Source organism: Aethina tumida, chromosome 2 (genome assembly GCF_024364675.1).
Source record: "Aethina tumida isolate Nest 87 chromosome 2, icAetTumi1.1, whole genome shotgun sequence".
NCBI lineage: Eukaryota > Metazoa > Arthropoda > Insecta > Coleoptera > Nitidulidae > Aethina > Aethina tumida.
In genome coordinates this window covers 27,985,369-28,005,489 of record NC_065436.1, presented here as the reverse complement: position 1 = coordinate 28,005,489, position 20,121 = coordinate 27,985,369, and the positions used below count along the sequence as shown (strand labels likewise).

Genomic DNA, 20,121 nt, shown 5'->3' with positions numbered 1-20,121 from the left:
TGTAATTTTATTTCAGTGGCTAAAGGTTCAAACTTAGCCATCGAGGCCTTAGCTGGTCTAGCTAGTAATGAAGACTTTAAATCCGTTGCCTTAAAGAAGCCCCAGAGCCTTTCCGTGTTGGTGCCCTTCAAGGACGTGATGCTGCTTCAAGTTAAGGGTCGTAGACACGTCCAAACGCGTCTTGTCGAACCCGTTGTCAACAGCATCAATGAGGGCGACTGCTACATTCTCATCACCAGATCAGCCCTGTACAACTACGTGGGCAGGTATTCCAACATCATTGAACAATCCCGCGCCGCCGATATCGCCAACCATATCAAACAGACCAATGATATGGGATGTAAGGTGGGCGAAGTGATCACGCTGAACCAGAAGGAGGGTCAACAGAGGCATTTACAAGCATTTTGGAAAATATTAGGAGCTTCCGAGACTCCAGAAATTGTGGATGCTGGCCATCCCGACGAAGACGAGACCTATGAGAGCAACATATCAAACACGAACATGATCTACACCTTCGAAAAAGACGAGCTTGTGCCACTGGACAAATACTGGGGGGCTATACCCAAAATAGAAATCCTGGACGATTCAAAAGTATTGGTCTTCGATTTTGGATCGGAGATGTACGTGTGGAGTGGCAAAACTGCTCCACTAGAATCCAAAAGGGCTGCCTTGAATTGTGCCAAAGAGATGTGGTCTAAGGGATATAATTACAGCGAATGTGCGATATGTCCACTGAACGTTGCTTCCATTTTGGGTGACAGGAAACAGGAGAAATTATCCCTGAAAGATGACCAACGTCCCAACTGGGCTTTGTTCTGTAAGTTAACACAACATCGCGAAACTATTTTGTTCAGGGAGAAATTCTTGGATTGGCCCGATTTCTCCAGAGTCATCACTGTTAAAACTGATGACACTATCAAATCAGTGAGCACCTCGTTTGACATAAAACCTTACAACGTCGAGGAAATGCTAAAGAACAAGGGCAACAATCCTGATTTGGTTATACAAGACACGCATTTAGGAAGGGGTGAAAATTTCTTCGACGAAGAGTCATCGAGGTTGTTCGAATTCGAAACGGAGGAAATAAAAGCTTGGAAAATTCAGGAGAATTCTCACGACAAACTTGATGAGAAATCGTTTGGACATTTCTATGAAGGCGACAGTTACATTTACAGCTGGAGATTCCGAATGACGGTGCGTGGTCGAGGTTTGACAGGTAACCCATCAAAACATAAGCAAGTTGGAAAGGAAAAATGCGTGTTCTTCTATTGGCAAGGCAGTAAATCCTCGGTAAACGAAAAATGTGCCGCAGCCTTCCTCACTGTGGAATTAGATAAAGAAAACGCTCCTCACGTGCGTATTACTCAAGGCTCTGAACCAGCGGTTTTCCTAAGATTGTTCAAGGGCGAGATGATTATACATAAGGGTAAAAGAGGTGAACCAATAGACAACACCACGCCGAGAATGTTTGCTGTTCGAGGTGAATTGGAAAATGAAATACACCTTTTGGAAGTGCCATTGGAAATGAAGCGCCTGAGAAGTCAAACATCTTTCATCGTCCTCGACACAGAGGACGAGGAACAGGTGACAATATGGCATGGGTCTAAATCCAATCAAAATAGAAGAAATGCCGCAAACGTGTCTGTGCGGAAAATGATGGATAAGAAACCCAGGGAATTGAATTTGCATTTATTTGAAGAAGATTTGGACATTGTGGAATTAGAAGAATTCAGCGAAGATGATAATTTATTAAAGTTGTTGGGTAGCGACAGATCGTCTTATTTTTCATTAAAAGACAAGAAAAATGATTATGATTTCACCATGAGAATGTTCCACATGACAAGTCTGACAGGAGATTTTGTAGCAAAAGAAATACTTTGCCCCTTCAGAAGTGATAAACCTACAGCGTATCCATTCCAACAGTCGGAATTGTACTCGGCCAGTCAACCAGGTATTAATCGCCAGTTAAAAATTTAAAACGTTTCTAATACTCTTGAACTATTTACAGCGTTATTCCTGATCGACAACAAACACGAATTATGGCTGTGGCAGGGCTGGTGGCCAGAAAAAACGGACGAAGACGACTCCGGTTCTGATCAGGCGTCGTCGACTGGTTCCAGCGAACAACAGACGGGTTCTGGGGTTGTGCGGTGGCAGGCTGAGAGACGCGCCGCCATGCAGACAGCTATTAATTATTGGCGTAAAAAGAATGGTGGAGATGAAGCTGATGTTCCCACTTACTTGGTATCTGCAGGATTAGAACCGCTTGAGTTTCAAAATCTGTTCCCTACGTGGGATTGCATGGAAGACGTTGCGGAAAGAAACAAAAAGGTAACATTTGTATTAAAATAGTAATTAAAGAAATGTTTTATATTTATAATATTAATTATTAATATTTATTTACATTTTCTGCAGGAAGGAAAAGTAGATGGGGAAAAGCTACCGCTGGTAGAAAAACTGGCCCAGTTGTCTCGAAGTACTTACTCCATAGACGAACTGTTGCAAAGACCTTTGCCGGAGGGTGTAGACCCAACGCATCTAGAAATGTACTTATCTGCCGAAGATTTCCAAAGCTTATTACAAATGTCCAAAGAGGAATTTGAAAAACTGCCATCTTGGAAACAGAGTACCATTAAAAAAGAAAAAGGTCTTTTTTGACCAATGCTTATTTTGTTAGACAGGTTGGATAGTTTGTTTAGCAGTTTGTTACTATATATACAATCACATAATACCTAACTGATCTTCCATGTTATGTATAGAGTTTAGTTAAGAATTAGGCGATTGTATTTAAAATATTTTTATTACGTTTGTGTTTTATTAATAGTATTATATTTTTTAAATTATTGCTTAAAATTGCATTGTCTTGCCGATTAACTACATTGTCAGAACTGCCATTTTAAAAAAGCTTTTTATAGTTATGATGTACTTAAATTGTTTGTAAACTGATTTTTATTGTATTTAGTTTGTTGTGTCTAATTTTATAGGTGAAAACGCTTCGGCTTACGACACACAATAAGATATAATGGCCGATCTTCACGATTTTTAGTGAGAACAATTTAACTATTATCTTCAGTGTCAAGTCACTGGAAAAGTCTACAAAAGTGCATACACATAGATAAAATATATTTATTCATATTAGCATACGTATATTTTTCATTTTTGTATATTAATTGTATATATAGACTTTACAACAATTTTAAAGTGTTATATTAATACCAAAACATCATTAACAAATTGTAAAAACTTGAAAAATTAATAAATGGATTTTATTCCTTCAACCCGTCGTTTTATTTCCGATTTGACCAAAAACAAATTGTTATTGACTATTGAATTATATATAATACATACAATACTTTGGAGATAATCTTTTCACGGATTTTTTTATTTCCTTTTGTACAAAGTTCAATAATTAATGTTCTATATGATTTCCCTTTATAACTTATCAGAACTACAGGTCTGGTGAAGTCCTAAATGCATATCAATATGCAAGTACAAGGTACAAAGATAAACCAAAATACAAAGTTGTTTTTACGTTATTTGAGTTCTTATTGGCAATTTAATTACATATTTTTAAACCAGGTTTTGGACACCACCAGAATGAACAAAAATAAATATAATTTAGGAAAATTGAATATTAATAAATGCAAAATACAGATCGTATCTTTATTTATATCTTTTTTATTTATATCTTCTTTATTTATATCTTTAGTTTTTAAATAAGAATTATGTTCTATCAAAGTCAATTAATTAGATAAAGATCGAAACTTTGGAATTGCTCAACTGCTTTGGTTATACTGAGGTTTCAAAGTGCTCCTCGATAACCTTTTTATATAGTAACTACAACGATATATTAAAATATAGAAGGCACGATTGTTTCCATGTCGAACCAGTTCGTATCCGTAAAAAATAATATAATTTTTTTTGTAATAAATATTTTTGATTTGTTGTTTGAATTTTGTTCACTGTGTTTCTATTTCCGTTCCTCTTTTTTAGTTCAAAAGTAAAATGGTAAAATAAATCATACTGAACACCCACGTAAATGTAAATCACGTTCTCTGCCTCTCAGTATGTCCGCTCTCTAATAGCAACCTGTCAGGTACCAGTCAATCAAATACAGTAAATGTAAATTTCAACCTAGTCAAAAAAATTGAAATAATTTATTGACATTAATTTTAATTTAATCCATATTATCTAGAGATATCCTGCAGATATTAGATATTGACTAAATATATCTGAAACGTGATTTCAAGAAACATCTGAAACCAGAGAAAAGAAAATATGGACGAATTAGCAAATAGATTTTACTACTACTTAACAATGGAAGCATTAAAGCAGAGAGGGAAGGTGTAAGAAAGGAATTTATCTTACCAAATTGCAGAATCCGCGACTCTAAGGAATACTTTTAGCCCATGCGTCAACTTGATTTAAAATCATCTGTTTAGGAGATTTTAGACAGCATAGTTGTCAGATTTCTTTTTTAACAAAATATGTAGAGAAAATTGTTATTTAAAAAATTTATATGTAATTAATTATCTTTTTCATGTATCACTTATGTCATTTATGTGGTTGAATTCTAAAAAAGATAAAATTCGGCTAATCATTTTATTAATTAGTATATTCATTTTTTATTTACTCTATATTTCTTTGATAGTTTAACTAATTAAAAGTTAAATAAATTCAGAAATTATTTAATAATTGGTAAATTTACAAAGGGGAATGAATAATGTTTATAAAAAATAATACATTAATATAAAATTAATAAAAAAATATATTTATATATTTTATAATAAAAAACAAAATCAATTAAAACAAAAAAATCTGTTCCACTGGATATTGCTCCCTGATGACAATTTATAATGCTCATAAGCATATTATAATTTTTAAATTTATTTCTCCATATGAATTCGTGGAGGTATGATGGAAATAGAGCTTCCGAGGAACAGTCGTGGTGTATGTAACTCGAAAACAATTGCACAGTGCAAATATAGTATAAAAATTATTAATAAATTGGGAATAAATTAAAAAATAATAAAAATACATTTTTAATTAAATACAATACAATCTTTATAGTAAAATATATTAATTAATTAATAACCCATATCAATAAATTAAGATTGTACTTTCAAAAAAAAAAAAAAAAATACAGCATACAAATAATCTATAAAATAAGATAACTTAAAAAATGACTACCAATAAATTAAAAATGATCTTACTAACGGAATAGAAGTATAATATTTTAAAAATGGAAATAATCTATTAAGTAAAATATATTAAATGAACATACCAATAAATTAAAAATGTAATTACCAGAAAAATAAGGATAATATGTTGTTTTTAAAGACACCACGAGAATATAACCTGTAGAGTATAATATTTTAATTAATGAGCAATAATCATCAAATTAAAATAAAAGAATATACTTACCAAAAAAATAAAAAATAATACACAATATTAACAATAATTCAACCACAAAGAATAATTCGAATATTTTGACAGTTGCAAAGCGACAACACTGCACTGTTAATTGTTCAAGAAGCGCGAAACCAGTGCCTCACGATGCATGCGCTAGAAAATGTTCCTTAAAGTAGCGGATTCTGCAAGATTACCTAAGGACCTTCTTTCCACCGATATAAAAATTATTGGATTTCGACAAGACAGCGCCGCTGACATTCACCTGGGTGACACGAATGGTACCATCGTGTTTATTCGTGGATACCGAGTGAATGTCAGAAAGGGCGCTTCCTTGTGCCACCACGAGAATTTAAATAAAAACAAACTAGATAAGTTACTTTTTGAATTTGTGAATAAAATTGAAGAGGCTAATTCGGGAATAAATATTTTATGAAATTAATTTTTTGCTTTTATTTTTTGACAAAAATTTTCCACAATACTCACTGTATTTCCATATACACGTATATAACAAATACAAATAAATATTTCTATTAAAATGTATATTTATAGAACACCTAACCTCAACTGATATTAATTTAGTAATAATCAAATTTCCTCATTATCATCTCGCTGATCCAATACGTTCCTTAATACTTTAAATTATCAGAGGCTATACTTTATGTACACTTAATCATATCTTAATTATATGGTTGAAGTACTTTATTTATCTCTATTATTAATACACCTGTAGATTGCAAGCACATAAAGTTACATGTGTGCTGGCACTAGTCTGTGCCTGGCAACGAAGATGGACGATAAAGAGTTATTTGTTGTGGGGGCAGAATTTTCGGAGTTAAAATTCAATGGAGTAAGATATTATCAATTTATTTGAAATTAGTCTTTTTGTTTATTGAAAAAAAATTTCAGTAAGATTTTTATATTTTTAGTTTTGGGATTGGTTTGTACATGTTTCGGACTTGTCCATACATTTAAAATATCAACCTTCATATCTCGTATCACAGTTTGCTTTTACAGTAGGAGGAATAGCCACCTTAATTCACGGTAGTATATTTTTGTGGCTATTATCTCTTTTACACACGTGTGGTCGTTACAGCTTTCATCAGGGGTGGAAGATTACCATGGTTATGGCTAGGAATATTTCTTCACGGAGTTGTAGTAGAATGCATGTCCTACTTTGTGCCTGACATAGACAATTTTTGGCATTCTCAAACGCCTATTATGTTCCTAGGAGGCAGATTTCCATTGCACATTATGATATTATGTAAGTTTCATTCAACAACACACCTGTGATTGCGAACGTACTATTTAAAACGTTCTAGACCCTGTTTTTCTGTATCATGCTAGTGTGGCTGTGGCAAAAATGAGGCTACCCAAATGGGCGGAACCTTTCGCAGTTGGACTGTGCGTGGTTCTCATTGATATTCCCTATGATATACTGAGCGTTAACTACCTTCACTGGACTTGGCATGACACTGATCCAAACATATACGATAGACACTATTGGGTACCATGGAACTCTTATTATTTCCACACAACGTTTGCCGCCAGTTTCACTTTCTGGTTCCACATGACTAGAAAATGGTTCTGCCAGAGTGAAGGGAAATGGGTGTCCGACAAAAGGTAATCCATCCTACTTCAAACAATCAATTTAATTCAATGACGTTCATTTCCAGATGGATTAGGGAGTTGGTGTGTACATTGATAGCAGGAGTGTTGGGAACCCCAGGAGGAATACTGCTTTTCATACCGATTTATCACCCATTGCACGACATTTATAAGCTGCACAGTGAAGTTACATATTTCATTCTATTTTCTGTTGCTCTCTTGATCATCTGGTCAGCAGATCGATCGAAGAGGACAGACGATTTTGATAAAACTCAAACGTACAAATTTCACTGGTCCACATGGATCTTGATCGCTCATTTGGTCCTTCATTACGGTTCATTTTTAACTATTCCGTTTGTTTTCAAGTCTGAAAATGAGATTTCAATGGGACTTAAGGAACCTATTGGACCATGCGATCAGAATTCACCGGTTCACACAGCATTCGGAATGGTAAGGGAATTTTAACTGACACATTTTTACAAAAGATTGATTTTGATAGTACAATCGATTTAATCAAAATTTAAAATTTTTTATGATGTTAAGCCATATATTTTTATAAAATATACTTCTTGCCGTTGAATGTTGGTGTTAATAAACAGGCTGAAATATTCCCATATAAAACATATTTTGTGAGAAACACAAACATTGCTGTTCAGTAGCTGCCATACAGCACTCCCTTTAACGGAATGTAGTATGACGTAAACTTGAGTATATCGAGGATTATTTCACATTATTTTCTCTTCTTGATTGTCATTTGTTTTTATTGGTATAAATTTGGCAATGTCATATCATGAACAACTGTATCGTTCACTGTCTCGGTTGTCTGGGATACAATGATAATCCAATGACATTTTCGCTAGTAAAAACAAGTCATAAAATCAAGCGATAAAAAGGAATTCCTGTATCTCTGAAATTCATTTGCAAACTACGTTCATGAAGACTTTTAATATTTAATTTAACGTATGTGGTAAGATCAATATTTTCTTTGCTATTACTAGAAATATAAAAATATTCTGGCATAAAAAATATACAGGGTGTTCCTAAAATACGTGGCCAAAATTTGGGAGATGGTAAAATACGTCTAATAATTAAGTTTTATTTTTTTTTCTAATTTTCTAAAACTCTCCTGTAGGAAAACAGTCCCTCAAATTTAACTTTCAAAATTGTTCATTTGCTCATATTTCTATAAATTTTGGCCCAATCATTTTTAAATTTTGTATGCATACTTATAATTCAACATAATAAACTTCTCCCCTTTTTCTTGCCATATTTTCTACGTCTCTGATTGTTTTTTTTTAAATTACTAACTTTTCCTATTCTTTGCACAATTTAGAAAAATAAAACGGAATTATGAAAAAAACAATTTTTGAAAGTCAAATTTGCATTTTTTCAAGAAAAACTTTAGAAATGTGATAGTAACTAAAAGCGAAACGATAATTAAAACTTCCAGTGTATTTACCAAAAATAAATAATTAAATCAAGCATTGGGATTCATCAAAAATTGCAACATTATCGTTAACATTACGAATTTCAGGTTTTGCAAAAAAGAAAGTACCTGTGTCCGACCGATTACGACGAGGGTTACTTCAACTGGGACTGCTTGCCGAACAAGAAACCACCATCCGACGGCTCTATTTGGTATACAGCGTGCGGAACACCGCTGCCCAACGTTGCTGAGATGAGAGTGCTGATGGCGTTGCTGAGTCTCATCGCTGCAGTGGTGTTCCGCAATCTGCACTTTAAATCTAGCGGAGATGTCGTATTTAATTACAAAGACAAAATTGTGAGTGGAAAATCGTCCAAATCGGCGACGAAGAAAAAAGTGAAAGAACACTAAATATATCAAAAGTTGTTTAATTGTAACTTTTACAAATACAAAAATCAGACCTACATACTGAAAATTGTCTGGGTTGAAATAAACCATTAACTTATCTGGTGATTTTCTTTAGTTTACTTACATTAAAATTAAAATTAACTTAGGTCTATACATAAAACTACTTTAATTTTAGTATTGATATTTAGAACTAACATCAGTAATAACATTAAGGTAGCATATACAACACAACATTTCAACATCTTCCACCAGTTTGCTGCTGGTACACTTCAATAGTATCGCCGTCTTCCATGTCCAAGCTGGTCGGCGTGTCGGTTTCGTTGATGGGGTTACCATCGAATCTAAACCGCACCACTTGCATACTAATATCCTAAAATGAAAAAAAATATGTTAGAATAGAAAAAACTACACAGATCATTTTTCGTTACGTCATGTTTTATTTTTAGCACTGTGACCTTGAACCAAAGTTATTTATAATTTACACTCAAACAATTTTACATTGAGGTGGGGGAAATACCGAGAACAACTCACTTTGGTCAGGTTTGAACTTGCCGATGTAGCCTTTTAATGTGTATCATTATGAAACTAATTAATTAATTATAATAATATAAAACTATATAAGTGATTTGCATAATTAGTAATAATTTCATGATAAATTGTACTTAAATATAGACTGCAACTATTGAAGTTCAGCAATAATATTAAAATTAATTATAAATATACAAATTTTATCATTTGATTTATCATGTTCATTTCTTATTTCAATTAATTAACAAGAAGGCTGGGATTATTTGAGCAAACATATATCCATGACAATTTCCTCTTTAAGTGTATTATAACTAACAACACATGAATTTGACAATTTATTTGCCCTAAAGTTAGTTAAAAAAAAGTAATTTATCTTATCAACAAGAAACATCAACAAAAGGTAGTTATTAAAATTTTAAGGTTAGGCCCTGTCTTTAACATGCCATAAAAATTGGCGCCAAATTTTTGTCAAAGTCTGTTTGTGCCAAATAATGTCAAAAAATATATATACAAACACAATTGAGCATGTTAATTAACTGATAATATTTGGCGACAAGGTTATGTTAATAATTATAGGGGAGGCGATTCAATATTTTGATACTAATAAGTGGTTAAAATTGGGGATACATTAATTGATCACACTGATAAAGTATATTGTATGGAAAATTTTGAAGGCTCATGCGTGAGTTAAAGAGGTTAAGTAAAACAACGTTCGACAACCCATAAATGAAAGCGCCAAACAACACAATTTCCCACAATGCCATCGAACGGATGAACCGGCGTTTGGTGCGGGGTACGCTTGCCAAGCGAAATGTTGGGTTATAATCGCCCGAAAACGTACCACCGGACCGGCTCAACAACCCGGACGACGTTAACGCGAAGACGAACTGACGCGGACACACAGAAACACAAGATCGACGAAAAACGGGGCTACTTACGGCACGTTCACAGTACGCAGTCATGAGCTTTCTCAGGGGAGTGTGTCTCTTGATTTTAAATTGGACGACCGCGTTGTCCTGTCCCAACACCTTCAGGTTGATGTGCTCAGATTCGTTAGCCTGTTGTTGCCCTTAAAACGATCAGTATCAGTTCAAAAAAAAAATTATAATAACGACCGAAGTCGTCGTTGTCAATGAGGAACGGTGGTACGTTACCTTTTTTTCGTCTCCCATTTTGACTATATAGGTTGGATGATCTCACTTGGAAACTCAACGATACACCACAGCAACACTGGCCAAAAGCGTCAGACGGGGAACAACAAACACGAGTAGTTGCTGCTTACAAATAATGGCCGGCTTGTGAATAGCGGCAATTCAGCTATCGGAACTACTGCGCCAGTCAAAAACGTATAAACAGCCTACTAGACTTCCGGTTGTTTTAAATCTATTCGTTATTGTTTTGTTATTTTTGTAGTTTATTTATATTTTTGGTACTACCTACACTTTAAACATTTATTTTTCATTATTATTATATATGACTTAAGATTTATATGACTACATTAACAACATTTGAGATAGTCAATTGATTTATTTGAAATTAAGCGGGAAATTTGAAATTAATCTATCGTAAATGTGACAATTTTTTTAAATATTCAGTTGCAAATTCGTAAGTTTTAAATTAATTAAAATTTACTTAGAACATTTTTGCCGCACATTTTGTCTTCTTGAGAAATATAAAACATGATGAACTTTGAACTTTAAATTTCACAGTTATGACGCCATTTTTATTTTATCTTATCAACTGCCTTTTGTTAAATATTTTTCATTTTGGAATTAGAATTACAAGAAAGTTGTCTTGTTAATAACAATTATCATTTGATAGAGATTAATGTATGATATTAAAAAATAAATAAAAATCTGTATGAAAGTATTTAAAATATAAATTAGTGTTTATTAAAATATTTTGAATAAATTATTTATTTTAAAAGATATTAGTGTTTTTTGTAGAAGGTATTTGATATGAATATACAAATTCAAATTCAAAATTATTGAATAAATTATAAAAATTTGTTGATGTAATTTTTGTAATTTACATTTCAAAATTACATCAATTTATTCTCTTTTATTAATATAATACAGCAATGAATGTGTGTGTGATATTTTAGATCTCATTTTTGATTTCTTCGTATATTCCAAACTTGGAAATAGTAATCTAGAATTCTAGAATCTAGAAATTTTAGGTAAATTTTGTTGGCCACCCTGCAACTATAACCTCACATTTGGTTTGTTGTGTTTGTAACGCATTTTGGCGGTGCGTAAATTTATTAAAAACCCTCGAAGATCAAATAACCAAAACAGGTGGGTGCAAAATATATTCAGATAATTCACATCATTCTACAGTTTTGTCGTTTCAGCAGACATGATTATCCCAGTACGTTGTTTCACATGTGGAAAGGTGATCGGCAACAAATGGGAGGCCTATTTGGGTCTCCTCCAGGCCGAATATACTGAAGGTGACGCTTTGGACGCCCTCGGTTTGAAAAGATACTGTTGTAGAAGGATGTTGCTTGGACACGTTGACCTTATTGAGAAGCTTCTTAACTATGCTCCCTTGGAAAAGTAGATTTATGGTGTGTTTAGGAATATGATATGTATGTGATATGTTTAATAAATAGTTTAAGTTTTTAATCATTAGTTTTTATTTTTAAAACACTTATTTTAACTGGTTTATTAAAGATAATACAAACAGAAATATATCAAACATATAAAGAACTTGGGCCAATCAATAAAACATTTTCAGTCTTTTTTTGAGTATCTATTCATAATTAAAATGCAGTTAATGCCTTAAGATATAAATTAGTACTTTCTTAAACCATTCTATGAGTTCCTATTACCCAAGCATAGTAGTTTAGTGTTGGGTTAGGTTAATAAAACCACAATTCTAATAGTGTAAGTAAAAATATTTAATTTGTTATAATTTAAAATATTATAGTATCTATGAGATATAGCAGCCTATAGGACACAGAACAAGGAAAATCATTTGAAAAAATATTGAGTTTTGAAAATAGTTTTTGAAATATGTATATATTTTCTTTGCAAATTAAGAATTAGCATTTAGAATTTCCCTAAGATAAAATACAGTTAACAAATTTTACAATACTTTCTAGAGGACTTTCATAAACACAATATAGTATATACTTTATCTTAAATAAATTCCAAACCTCCTTAGTAACAACTTAATGAGAACATTAAATGATTTTCACATTCTGAATAGATTGGATATAGCTGACTTTGGAGTCTTACACAATTTATTATTGTATTTTATTTATTAAATTCACATTTAAAGCAATAAATTTCACTGGGATTTATATGTTGTAAACATATATACTTAGATATAAAATAATATATTTCATATAAATATTGTAGAATAGTTCGATCGACAAATATTTTACATTTGGACGTTTTTGTTTTGAAACTTGCAATTATTATATTTTTATACCATATTATATCACAATAAAACAAAATATCTCCAAAGCCTTCGACCTCCAACCGAGAACGTTACACACAATCGTATAATAATAATAATATATATCACAATGCACAACAAGCACAACAAATCGGATCGGGTGAGAAAGGCAACTACAGGGAGAAGAACTTAAGGAACGCGGATGGAGGTACCGGACTAGGTGGGGTGATGCCCCCAGCCTCCTGCAACCGGGCCCTGAACTCAGGACACTGATCAGCGATGCACGGATGGCCGAGCGACCGCCAGAACAAACAACGGCAGTACCTACACAATGACAGCATTTCTGCGTATTGTCTGTCTTCATTGATTCCGATGGATCTGATCAGAAAAAAAAAAAAATGATTAAAAGTTCAATTCGACTAATCGGTTGAGTCACCTTTTCAGAGAATGATAGACGGATTGCCAGTCGATTTTCTGTTCGTTCTTTGGTAAAGCTAGTTCGATTTGTTGTGGAGTGAAGTGGAACTGGGTCAGTTCCCTCCAGATACGCTGTTCGTCCACGATAGATGCCATAATTTTGCAAGTTTGAGCGCTCGCCGTCAAATCCCTGTGATCGGACAGTCTTAATATAATCTCCCTGATGCACTCCTCCGGAAGATGCAAAAACTGCGGGTGCGAGTCTGGGCTCGGTTCGCAGATCTTCATTTGAGCGGCCATTCCTAGGAAAAAATAAAATAAGTAGCCATAGCGACGACGCGTCATTTTTAAAGCTTACCGAGTATTCGTTCCAATTTGGCAGTGTGCTGGTGCCACAAAAGTTGCGAGCCCAACGGACCCCCCCAACAGGCTGACCTCTCGGCAGCGCTTAAGGCTTTGACTTTGTTGAGAAGCCGTCGAAAGCCTCTGGGATTGTGGTGGCTGGATGTGGCGTGATTGGCCACCTCCTCCAGCATGGCAATGAGTACTTTCTGGGCACAGCCCGACAAAGCGGTCATCTGTTGACCGATAAGCAGATCGAGGAGGGCGCATATGTAATTGAAGCGACGAACGTCGCGGACGGCGCTTCTGAAATCTAGTCGTTTTACGGCTTCGTCCAGCTCATTGAAACCTGCAATCTGTTTGGTAATTATTCGTGCTGTGTCGTAATAGGGGCGTTGTGAGGGTGATTAGAAAAGTCTGAAAGTCGTTGGTGACAAAATGAAAATTAGAATGGGGATACCATCTCACAAATTATTTTTAATAATTAACTTATTCTTTAATTTGTTATGATATAATATTTTATATAAAAACATTCACAAACCATATAATCATAATTAGTAATATTGAGTAAATATTACTCACTTCCTTGGTACATTTAATTGTGATGTGGCAATGAGGTTGAATAGCAGTCTCTGTATCCACAGTCTCTTGAGTCTCTTCTTTTTCCCTGAAACAAAAAACATAATACTGTTTACATACTGTAAATAAATCCAAGTACTCCATGTAACATGATGTATTTTGACGATTATTGTAAATTTCTTCTATATAATTATATTTTTACTTGAGTATTTTCAGTTTAAATATGTATTTTTATTATTATTGCTTGACAAAAGCTTTATTAGTAATTACATGTTTGATTAACAATCCACTAAACTTTGTTAAACACTTCAAACGTCAAAATAAAGTAAGTTGTTTACTAGTAGATTATTCAGTCTAGTTGTGAAGGCCGGACAAGTTATCAAAAATGAGTCTGAAATTATGCGTGATATTTTTAATTCTAATATTCATAATCAGGTTAAATTCAAAATTGATGACAGTACAAAAATACAACAATCAAACGGATGATTTATATATAGCTTACAGGTGTGTTTATGGTGAATACTTCAATATGGCAAATGCTGTCACAATTCGAATTATAATGACAGAAAGTCATACAGCTACAATAATATCATTCGTTGACAGAATAATAGGCAATCTCTTCAATTCAGTTCCCGACATGTCAATCACCCTTCAAAAAGTCTATTTTCGATATTTTTCCAGTCGCAGCGGAAGAAAATATAAAACCGTAAGCAGATATATTTCGAAAAAGAACAGGAAACATCAAAACGTAAGCAACGAGACAAAAATGAGGGTGCAAAGATACTCATCGGATCCAGAAGATGCATACGTCATTATCGTTTGGGACAACGACATCATGCACTCTTACCTCGACAAACATTTTGCATTTAACAACCAGAAAATCCGTGGGCTTTACTCCATAATTTTTCTGATCAGGTATACGCCATGTAAGTACGTAAAACAATACATTTCCGACGTACTAATAAGACTGTGGGAGGAATTTCATATGTTGAACGTAATCGCTCAGGCGCCGCTATCTTGTATTCCCAGAGATATTTTCATTTATAAGCCTTTTAAATTGGTTGCCGGTATAAATGGAGTTGTGAACAGGTATGATATAAGTGAAATTATACAACACCCCTACTTAATCAATAATAATCTGATTAACTTGAATGGAGTGCCACTTAAAATATCAATTTTCGAGAGATCCCTAACAGCTATTCCTTTCATTCCCGACATGTATGACAACAATATTTATTACGCGTTGAAAAAACGTGTTGGATTTGGTGGTATTGATGGTTTTGTATTATCCTCCTTATCGGAAATCATGAATTTTACTGCCCAAATTGTTGAAGGTGATAGAGATTACGGTACGGTTTTGGAAGATGGTAACGTTACTGGCAGTTTAGGTCAGATAGTTAGAGGTGATGTTCAGTTTGCTGCTAACGGTAGATTTATTCAAGACTACGGTACAGAAAGCATAGAATTCACTATTCCTATCACTACAGACAAATTATGTGTCATTGTTCCTAAATCTAAGAGAATCCCTCAATGGGTAATTTTTTTCAGGTGTTTCAGCCTTCCAGTTTGGATAACTCTGTTGGGTGCACTTGTGGCTGCCACTGTAGTATGGTACGTATCTAAGTTTTTGGATGCACACTACAAGTACGATGTGTCGAAAGCGTGGCTGGAAGTGTATTCGATGTTTTTTTCATTCCCTGTAAAGATTCACAGAAGGAACAGTCAAATTTTATTACTGGCAACATGTTTTTGGTTCAACATAATAATGATGGGGATATTCCAAGGAAGCCTCTTTGAATCCTTCAGCGAAATCAAGACCTACCCCGACATTGACACTTTAATAGATTTGGACAAGTCTGAGTTGAAAATACACACATCTCTGAGCATTTTTAATGGAAACGAATCCCAACTTATACAACGACTTAGGAACAAGGTCGTAATAAATAAATCCTTACACAACATTCTAGATCTGGTAGCTTCTGGTGCAAAAATTGGCGGTACAGAAAGACAAAGCGATGCCAAAGTACTTCTGAAGACCAAATATGTGGGAGATAATGGCGAGCCACTTTTACATATAGTCAAGGAATGTCCAATATCATATTCTGTGGCGTATATCGTTCCGAAAGGTTCGGCGTACCTACCACGATTTAATTCAATTTTATTGCAACTTTTGGATGGAGGATTCATATCTAAATGGTACAGTGACGTGGTAGATACCATCTTATTGGAAAATCAGTTTAAGAAGACATTAATTGAACCGATTCAGAGGGCGTTTAATTTCTATGATCTTCAGTCGGCGTTTCTAATTTTGACTTTGGGTTGTTTGATTTCTGTAGCTGTGTTTTTAGGGGAGTTGTATGCGTTTTATAGGAAACAGAATAAATACTCTTTGGGAGTTGAGTATTAGGATTTTTGACACTTATGAAAATAAACAAATATGAACATTTTGTACGAGTTTTATTAAACATTGACGTACCTTAATAAGGATAATAATAATAATAAACACCAAAGTGGTATAAAAAAAGAACCGGTTTTATCCAAAATGTATGAATCAAAGTGGTTATTTGTTTTAAAAATAATACTATTTTTCTAAGCAGCGTTCGTAAATATTTAAACAGGATTAGACACGAACAAACAAGTACATAATTATCATTTGATTCGTTTGACATTTATTTAAATGATTTATGAGGCAAAGAACAATTTACTAAACAATGATTATATAGATGAAAAGGTAAAAATTATTTTATTCACTTGGGACACAAACTTAAACCAACCAGCTATGAACAAGCTTTTATTAATACTGTCCCATGTTGTTTCGTCTTTGTGCTTTAACATGTCAACTGTTGATAAAAGTGTTAATTATTCGGTTTGTTCTATTTTAAAAAGTATTAGTCAATTGTATGATGTTAGTATATTAGATTTAAGTCACGATGACTTCCTGGATGTCTTGGTAAGGGAAATATTTACATGTGGTCAGTTTTATGTAACTATTACAGTGGAGGGAAACGTAACAGTACCCCAAACATCATGACGATGTCAAAACATCTATGTACACACTTCCACGTTAGATGTTAAAGACGTTGTGGTTTTTTATAAACCTCTACATGTGTTAATATCAACAAATGTGAATGAAGTTCATCAAAAGCTTGTAGATGGAGATGCAGTAACATCAAACAATTTCTATGTAATACTTTTGAATGATTCCAATTGTACTTCCATTCTAGAAGAAATCTTAGAACTACTGAAAATGTTTTGGGCAAAGTTTAATATAATAAACGTCATGGTGTTTTGTTTAACAAACTGCTTCCCTGGATATGGCTTTAATTACAAACCTTTTGATAAAAATGACAAAAATTCGTGGGGTGTGTTGAACAAGTTTTCAATAAATGAAACGAATGCTGCCTTAACTAATTTGAACAACTTGCATGGGTATCCTTTAACGATATCAATTTTTTCACGTTTACCTTCTGCCATAGAACACAAAGATGAATATCTGGGAGTGGACGGATGTACAGCTAAAGAACTGTCAAAACGAATGAACTTCACCATAGAATATTCCAAACTGGCTGATAATTATTACGGAACAGTATTAAAAAATGGTACTCCCACTTTAAGTTTGGGTGAGGTTGTTAATAATCTAGTGGCAATATCCCTTAATGGACGATTCATCTCGTGGTACGGTATTGATCAGTTCGACTTTACGATACCAGTGGGAAACGATGAAATATGCGTGATCGTACCTAAATCATCCAGAGTACCGCAGTGGGTAGTCCTATTTTATACCTTTGGTTGGAAAGTTTGGATTGCCATTTTTGTCACCTATGCCGTTTTTACAATCACGCGAACCGCATACAGGGTAGTGAAACAGACTGCAGTTTCAAAAAGTTGGCTAGAAATCCTGGCTATATTTTTAGGGATCCCCGTGAATACAAGACTTAACATAAGGCAGATAATTTTGTTAACCACCTGTATATTTTTTAACGTGATCGTAAACAGTGTTTTTCAAGGGCAGCTCTTCAAATCATTCACTTCCATAGCGTACTACCCCGATATAGACACTTTGGAGGATCTCTACAAGTCCGGAATAAAAATCTCCACCTCAATGCAAATATTCAACACAAGCAGTTTGCCGATCATGAGACTCCTTCAAAAAAATATTGTAGTGCACAACAGACGCAAACACACCGTAAGAACTTTGGACATAGCCGCATCCGGAACCTACATAGCAGGACTGGAAAGAAAATCAGACGCTCAGTTGTACTTAAAAACGAAGTATGTCGGTCCAGACGGTTTTCCGCTGTTGCATATTGTAAAAGAATGTCCGACGTCGTATTTCGTTGCTTACATTGTTCCGAAAAGATCGCCCTTTCTGCCCCATTTCAATTATTTGTTGCAGCAGTTCATTGAGAGCGGACTGACCGTGAAATGGACGAGAGATGCAATGTTCAGTGTCATAATTCAGAGTCACTATGGACGTGTAGTGGAGGATCACAAGTTGAAACCTTTTTCGGTGGATGACATGCAATCTGGATTTGTTGTTTTGTTCTACGGTTATTTTATTTCGTTTATTTGTTTATTAATAGAAAAGTGTGTAAGTAGTAGGAAGATGGTTAGAAATGAAATGTTGGATTAATAAAATACTCAAAGTAGTGGAATTAAAATTCTTGTAAATATTTATATTACATATGATAAAATTTATTTCTAAATTATTATCAAAGAATATCTTTAAACGTTATATATAATATACAGGCCATGTAGAGAGAGTATCATCCACCAAATCTTTTCAAATGGGATTAATGTTCAAATGATCCAATAGGGCTTTTAATTCACTATACATTGCTGAATCCATGCACCCCTTTAGGAAATTCTAATGTATTGTATTAGTCAAGGAAAAGTACAAACAGTTAACATAGGTTATCTTTAAACCGTTACCGTATAATCTGGCTTGTGGTATCACGATGTCTGACGGAGTACTGTAAACTTTGTATTTTATGTTCCCCAACAAAAAATATAAAGGACATAAATCAGGTGAAAGAGGGGGCCATTCAATCGAACCCCTTTTTCCTATATATCGTCCGGGAAACGTGTCTAAATTATTTTAAATATTTTATAAATATGAAGACACAAACGAGCTATTCATTATATTGTATAATCTTTATTCATTAATTTTTGTATATTATTTAGGTAAGTGGAAAGGAAATTGAGCAATAAAAGAACAACGACCTGCAGTAATGTCTGGTGAGTAATTTCATACAAGAATATACAAGTTTATGTTACATTTTTAATTCATATAACGTAGACTAAAATATGCTGGTGTTTTCTAAACAAGAAATGTTTTATTTTGTTACTTTGTTGGTAAAAAATTTCTGAAATACATGTCTCGCAGAATTATATAAAGAAACAATTTATTACAAATAATTTATAAATTATGTTACATATTTTATAAATATGAAGACACAAACGAGCTATTCATTATAGCATATAATCATATCATTATTCACTCATTTTTGTATATTATTTAGGTAAGTGGAAAGGAAATTAATTCAGCAATAAAAGAACAACATCCTGCAGTAATAGCTAGCGAGTAATTTCATACAAGAATATACATGTTTGTGTCATATTTTTAATCAATGTAACAGACTAAAATAAGCTGGAGTTATAAATTATTTTATATATTTTATAAATATGAAGATATAAACGAGCTATTCATTATAGTATATAATTTTTAATCGTTAATTTTGTTGTTATGTAGGTGGAAAAGAAATTTAGCAATAATCAATACAAGAATATACAAGTTTATGTCACATTTAATCTATGTAACGTATATTTTGTTGCTTTGATGGTAAAAAATTATGAAATAAATAAAAATATATTTTAACACAACAAAATTTATTACGTGGAAGTTATACAATACATTTTTATGATGGCACTCAACCTGATCCCACAACAACAGAGGAAATAATGCTACAGTGATTATACTACAGTTTGGTTTATTTGTA

At 33.4% G+C, this 20,121-nt stretch overlaps 6 protein-coding genes across 12 annotated transcripts in view; 4 read left to right on the top strand and 2 right to left on the bottom strand.

The window, feature by feature from the left end:
• Window positions 1-3,278, top strand: part of LOC109599594 (supervillin-like) — a 106,515-nt gene extending 103,237 nt beyond the window's left edge. For 2 of the 3 annotated variants that reach the window (XM_049963981.1, XM_049963982.1), the window contains exons 14-16: window positions 17-1,951; window positions 2,009-2,331; window positions 2,416-3,278. In XM_049963981.1, coding sequence (XP_049819938.1) covers window positions 17-1,951; window positions 2,009-2,331; window positions 2,416-2,658 — 2,501 coding nt within the window. In that variant the 3' untranslated portion in view covers window positions 2,659-3,278. The remainder of the gene's footprint in view (window positions 1-16; window positions 1,952-2,008; window positions 2,332-2,415) is intronic. The other variant, XM_049963983.1, reaches the window with a different exon arrangement.
• Window positions 3,279-5,981: 2,703 nt separating this feature from the next.
• On the top strand, window positions 5,982-8,949 carry LOC109599589 (uncharacterized). Its single transcript, XM_020015602.2, has 6 exons — window positions 5,982-6,259; window positions 6,339-6,453; window positions 6,506-6,673; window positions 6,732-7,032; window positions 7,086-7,467; window positions 8,552-8,949. The coding sequence occupies exons 1-6, from the start codon at window positions 6,164-6,166 to the stop codon at window positions 8,852-8,854; spliced, it is 1,365 nt and encodes a 454-aa protein (XP_019871161.2). The 5' UTR covers window positions 5,982-6,163; the 3' UTR covers window positions 8,855-8,949.
• Window positions 8,856-10,695, bottom strand: LOC109599590 (small ubiquitin-related modifier 2). Its single transcript, XM_020015603.2, has 3 exons — window positions 10,534-10,695; window positions 10,318-10,437; window positions 8,856-9,221 (listed from the first exon to the last, which is right to left on the bottom strand). The coding sequence occupies exons 1-3, from the start codon at window positions 10,549-10,551 to the stop codon at window positions 9,087-9,089; spliced, it is 273 nt and encodes a 90-aa protein (XP_019871162.1). The 5' UTR covers window positions 10,552-10,695; the 3' UTR covers window positions 8,856-9,086.
• Window positions 10,696-11,540: 845 nt separating this feature from the next.
• On the top strand, window positions 11,541-12,006 carry LOC109606753 (DNA-directed RNA polymerases I, II, and III subunit RPABC5). 3 transcript variants are annotated; one of them, XM_020023291.2, is made up of 2 exons: window positions 11,541-11,676; window positions 11,736-12,006. In XM_020023291.2, the coding sequence occupies exon 2, from the start codon at window positions 11,738-11,740 to the stop codon at window positions 11,939-11,941; it is 204 nt and encodes a 67-aa protein (XP_019878850.1). In that variant the 5' UTR covers window positions 11,541-11,676; window positions 11,736-11,737; the 3' UTR covers window positions 11,942-12,006. The 3 variants fall into 3 exon arrangements, with proteins under 3 accessions (XP_019878850.1, XP_019878851.1, XP_019878853.1); XM_020023292.2 differs by having other exon boundaries at window positions 11,577-11,676; window positions 11,719-12,006; XM_020023294.2 differs by having other exon boundaries at window positions 11,579-11,676; window positions 11,733-12,006.
• Window positions 12,007-12,262: 256 nt separating this feature from the next.
• LOC109606751 (F-box only protein 25) overlaps window positions 12,263-20,121 on the bottom strand; it is a 9,168-nt gene continuing 1,309 nt past the window's right edge. For 2 of the 3 annotated variants that reach the window (XM_049963013.1, XM_020023288.2), the window contains 4 exons: window positions 14,126-14,210; window positions 13,560-13,899; window positions 13,221-13,503; window positions 12,263-13,162 (listed from right to left, as the gene is read on the bottom strand). In XM_049963013.1, coding sequence (XP_049818970.1) covers window positions 12,958-13,162; window positions 13,221-13,503; window positions 13,560-13,899; window positions 14,126-14,210 — 913 coding nt within the window. In that variant the 3' untranslated portion in view covers window positions 12,263-12,957. The remainder of the gene's footprint in view (window positions 13,163-13,220; window positions 13,504-13,559; window positions 13,900-14,125; window positions 14,211-20,121) is intronic. The other variant, XM_020023289.2, reaches the window with a different exon arrangement.
• On the top strand, window positions 14,236-16,547 carry LOC126264562 (ionotropic receptor 93a-like). Its single transcript, XM_049963012.1, has 2 exons — window positions 14,236-14,626; window positions 14,804-16,547. Exons 1-2 carry the CDS (start codon window positions 14,508-14,510, stop codon window positions 16,527-16,529), a joined length of 1,845 nt encoding a protein of 614 aa, XP_049818969.1. The 5' UTR covers window positions 14,236-14,507; the 3' UTR covers window positions 16,530-16,547.